Source organism: Mytilinidion resinicola, assembly GCF_010093595.1.
Source record: "Mytilinidion resinicola strain CBS 304.34 unplaced genomic scaffold BDZ99scaffold_22, whole genome shotgun sequence".
Lineage (NCBI taxonomy): Eukaryota > Fungi > Ascomycota > Dothideomycetes > Mytilinidiales > Mytilinidiaceae > Mytilinidion > Mytilinidion resinicola.
The window spans coordinates 609,672-614,639 of NW_022985458.1; the positions used below are offsets into that span (position 1 = coordinate 609,672).

The window sequence follows — 4,968 nt, forward strand, 5'->3', positions numbered from 1 at the left end:
GTAAGGCCGTACGGCCTCGCGTATAGCATCACGTGTAGATAGACGTATAGGTGAATGCCCGGAGGAAGCTCCGCGTTAATCCGAGCCAATTATAAAGTGGTGAAGCGACAGGGAGGGAGGGGGTGTGCGATTAGTGAGAAGGGGGTGTGCGATTAGTGAAAAGGGGGTGTGCGATTAGTGGCCCCCAAAAATTTTGATGTTCCTGGTGGGCGGCAGAATTATTGATCTGGCCAATAGCACTAGGGCGGTTCAATTACCCCCTCACATTCAAATACCACCTCAAGAACTCTTTATGACAGCTGCTTGACGAAGTCGTATGTCTGATTAAGATATAGAAATTTGTCTGCGAAAACATGAATTGGAACAGCATCTGCTATGACGCCGGTGCATTCACAGCTGGTCTATTTCTCCTCGAATACGGTGCTGATCGTTTCATCGACCATACTGCGATTGTCGCGCGTCAACTTGGAGTTTCACAGACATTAGTAGCCTTGCTCACAGCAGGTGCGGAATGGGAAGAGGTGCGCTTTTATACCATAGTGCGGATACCGAACTTAGGCTAATAAATATAGCTTGCTGTCGTTGTGGCATCCATCCTCCAAGGCCGCTCCTCGCTCGCATTAGGCAATGTCATCGGCTCCTCAATCTCAAACATTCTGGGAGCATTCTCCCTGGGTCTCCTCTTCTATCCGGGCCGCATGGCATTTGATCGAAGCGCGAAAATATACACAGTCTTGCTCTTTCTCGTTACATCGAGTTTTGCAGTTGTCGCTCTGACGAAAAATTTGGGTCGGCTCGCCGGAGGCATTTTCATTGGAGTGTTTGGTTTATATTTGGTTTCGGTTGGCTCTGCGATATACAAGGGCGTGTTGTCTGCACCAGAAGACTCGGAAAGCGACGACAGCGACGATGATGGGAGTAGTGAGGGCAACGGCGTAGAGGTACAGCACGACTATCCTCCAGCCGAAATAGCACCTCTTCTTCCTAACAACGCTAGTGGAGAGCGTTCTGCACACGGTTGGAAACATACTCTTTTATATCATGTTGCCCAACTCATCCTCGGCTTTATAGCACTATCACTATCAGGCTATGTCCTTTCCCATAGCGCAGCTTCGATCGCTGATGCGTTCGACCTATCTGGCACAGTCCTCGGCGTTACAGTCTTGTCATTTGCTACTACATTACCTGAAAAATTCGTTGCTGTTATCAGTGGTACTCGGGGTCATGGCGGTATCGTTGTTGCAAGTACAGCGGGAAGCAATATATTCCTTCTCACCTTGTGTCTTGGGATTACGTTCGTGGCTGGGAATCAGAAAGAGCTTGCAGACTCTCTAGTACCGTTCGAGCTGCTTGTTACTTGGGCATCATCTGCGCTGTTTCTCCTGATTGTGCTCTTGGGATCAGGGCGGTGGATTGGTGGAATGCTACTGATATTATACCTTTCATTCATAGTTCTAGAGTTCACGATGTATAGAAGATGAGTAGACAATTGAGCCTGTAGATATTTGTGTCGGCGGCACGATAAATGCTTACCTTGGTTTTTTAATGGTATTACGCTCTGAGGTATGTTGGGCAACCGGACTGCCCTATGTGGTGAGAAGCTGTAGAGCAATGGCAGAAGAAGTGATGATTAGACTATCTTGAGGTGTGCGTACGACTATATGGGTTGCACCCTGGCTCATCGCAATGTGATGAGCCAGTCACAAACGGATGTTACATCATGGAACTTGCAAAGGTGCATCTGTGGAGCTCGTTGCGTTGCTGTTCGGGCATTTTGTCAACACGAATCATTCTAGAGACACAAAGCGTTGGGACAAAAACACCACACCCAGCTCAGAACAAATTTTTGAAAACGCGTCGTATTTTGAAATTTCTACAATGAGCCAGTGTCGCCTTTGGCAATTACGCCGATTGACGTGTAAAAACGCGTGTAATTCGCGTGATGGCGCCCGAGGTGGCCGAAGGTTAACAATGGCCCAGAACACGTCAACGAGCATGCCACATACCTTAAGGAAGCATGCAACCAATTGCAGGCAGTGGACAAGGATAGGCAGAACCAGATACCATGGAATGTGGTCCAACCATACCTAGCATCCACCGTTGCACTCATTGGCAAGGTCCTCCATCAGCCCGCGATCGGCGAGATCCTCCAACACATCCAGGACGCAACGAGTCGTGCAATAGGGGTTCATCCCCTAACATTACCCCCCTCCTCCGTGCAGTAATAGAGAAAGGAAAGAAAGAGAATATACTAAGAACCCCGCGGTAAAAATTTGGCCAACTTCTTAAGGCCGGCGTCGTCCCTCTCCTTGGCCCTCTCCTTGGCCCTCTCCATCACCCTGTTTAGGTCGTGCAACTGCTAGCCAACGCCGGCCTGTTAAGGAGGGCTCCATTGGCAACAGCTGTTCGGCAGCCAGCCTACGCAGGCCTACCGAGACAGCTCTATTAACGGCCTAGCCGTTCGTGCATGCCCCTTGCAGGGCTTAGCCCGTGCATGCACAGCTTCCTCCACGTCTTTCTCCAACGGCATAGCCGTTCATCTCAACAGCTTCCTCGGCAGCTCGTACGACAGCTCCGTGAGCCTGTCCATCGGCATACCGAGTCGGCCTCCTCTTTCATTAACGGGCTGCCCCTTGCAGGTCTCAGCCCGTATATGCTCCTCCTAACACCCAATATTGTTGCAATAAGCAGGCTTCCAACCCTGCTCTATGCTCCTTGCAAAAAATTTCTCCAGATCTCCATCGTCCTCGTACGGTTGCAAATTGTGGTTTTTAAGCGTGCCCAAATGGGCCATTTCCGTGTCGATTTGTTTAAATAGAGGCCCGTTACAGCTCCTCTATAGCTCGATGTCCTCTTATTAGCTTATTATAAGGCCTAGCCGCGAGGGCTTTCCTTCTGTTGTGTTGAGGGTACACAGGCCCTCCCGTTGTATTAAGGGCACAAAGGCCCTTCCGTTTATAGCCGTAAGGGCTGTTGTGTACAACTCGCAGAGAGTTGTATGTTGTAGTGAGGCGTCGGGGCCTCTTGTTCCATTGCATCTTACTCCGGCGCGCAAGCTTTCTATTGTTGTCCGATGTTAAATGCGACCGTAAGGTCCAGTTGTATATTGTACAACTCACAGGGAGTTGTAGTAAGGCATAAGCCCTTGCAGCTGCGTTTATTCGTTGAGGGCTCTTACAGCTCCTCTCATTCCGTGGCCTCGTGGCGTCGGTGATTATCGTCCGCTGTACGATGCGCGAGCTAATCATACAAAGTTGTGTTAAGGGCTCTTACAGCTCCTCTCGTTCCGTGGCATCGTAGCGTCGGTGATTGTCGTGCATGTAGGCCTTATGCTGCTTGCTGGCAGCCGCCTGTTCGTAGGCCTTACACTTACCCGCTGGCAGCAGCCTGTTCGTAGGCCTTACGCTTGCCCGCTGGCAGCAGCCTGTTCGTACGGCCTTGGTGGCTATCGTACGCATAGGCTCTCGCAATCCTATCGTTCCGTGTTGCTTCGTACGCAACAGTTATTATCTCCCGTGATAAAGGCTTTCACCACTCCATCGGCTCTCTCACAGCCTTCGGTGTTAATTATAAAGGGCTCTCGCAGCTCCTCTCGTTCCGTGGCATCGTAGCGTCGGTGATTGTCGTCCGCTGTATAATGCGCGAGCTAATCGTACAAAGTTGTGTTGAGGCCGGAGGGCCTCCCAATAATGGCAGCTGTATAGCTACGCGTCCGTTGTGTTAAGGCCAGAGTGCCTTCCGATGATGGCAGCTGTGTAGCTACCCGTTCGTTTGTGTATATTAAGGGCCCCAATAGGCGCCTCCTGTCTAGCAGCATTGCTGCCGTTCCATTTTGGTTCGTAAGGACCGTTGGCTTGTCGTATCGTACACAGCCTGTTAACGAGGCTGGTTCTCCATGGCGATGTTCGTTCATATCGATGGCTTGTCGTACGCCAGTAGGCAGGCGTATAGGTAGGCAGGCGGCCAGCAGGCAGGTCCAATCAAGGCGTACGAGTGATCAATTCGATGCCGGATGCTCGCTGAGGTCGCTGAGGCCGCCAACGCCTCGAGCCGATGAGGCTCAACAACTACAACTCCATCATCAAAATAATAGCTTGTACGACCTGTCGTACAAGCAAGAAAAGGAAGAGCAGATTCTAATGTAAGGGTTTCAATGCACGTTGGCAGGCCTGAGGCCGGGTGCGTCCCTTGAACTCAGGTTAAGAATCCGCTGGCGAGTACAACGGGCAGGAGATATACTCCTGCCAAGCCCGCCGAATAGGGGCTAGAAACGAGGGCGAAGCCCGAGTCGTGCAACAGGGGTTCATCCCCTAACAGTATAGAAAACCTTTCTATAAAAAGCTAACGCTACTGTTATCTCTCCCGGAGATTAGAAGAAATTTCTGGCCTATTGTTTTAACGGAAGACAGGTAAAGTAATAATCGATTGAAAGTTTCTAAACTTAGCGCTAACACAACGTTTTAGATCAAGAACACTGTATAAATTTGGATTGCCTTGGCTAGGAATACAGGAGAGAAGTGTGTATATAGGCATCTGGAAGCCGCTGTTACAGTAAATAAGGAGTTTAAACTTAACTTTAGAGGTGCCGGATCGGTTAAGGGTATAAACTTATATGCGTAGGGTCGCTTATATAACGGCATGAATCTGCTTCGCCACACCATCGTGAGGCGCAGGGACCCATTCAAGGAATAACGTAATCCACAAGTTAGTGGCCCGCACAAGCTAGTGGCCCACCCAACCACGCTACCGAGGCCAAATATTCCGAATTACTCCACCACGAACAAATATATTTGATGCAGCTACATACTAGCTAGCTGCCTGCCGCCTAGGGCACGTACGTGCATTGTGTTCTGTTGATTCGCACATGCTGCACCTAGGTTTTGCTCGCTGTGGCCGCTCGGCCGGTGGCTCTGCTGCCTCCTCTGCTGCCCCTTCCTGTACAGGTTGTGCACGATCGGCTGCTTCTTC

The 4,968-nt window shown here is 50.4% G+C and overlaps 2 protein-coding genes across 2 annotated transcripts; both read left to right on the top strand.

Annotated features, from left to right (window-relative positions):
* Positions 1-327: 327 nt before the first annotated feature.
* BDZ99DRAFT_545218 (uncharacterized protein) lies at positions 328-1,624 on the top strand. Its single transcript, XM_033726838.1, has 2 exons — positions 328-521; positions 573-1,624. Exons 1-2 carry the CDS (start codon positions 354-356, stop codon positions 1,479-1,481), a joined length of 1,077 nt encoding a protein of 358 aa, XP_033571447.1. The 5' UTR covers positions 328-353; the 3' UTR covers positions 1,482-1,624.
* A 325-nt stretch (positions 1,625-1,949) lies between these two features.
* On the top strand, positions 1,950-2,165 carry BDZ99DRAFT_342958 (uncharacterized protein; the record flags this gene model as incomplete). Its single annotated transcript, XM_033714397.1, has 1 exon — positions 1,950-2,165. A coding segment is annotated over one exon (216 nt), but the record flags the coding sequence as incomplete, so codon positions are not given.
* Positions 2,166-4,968: the final 2,803 nt, after the last annotated feature.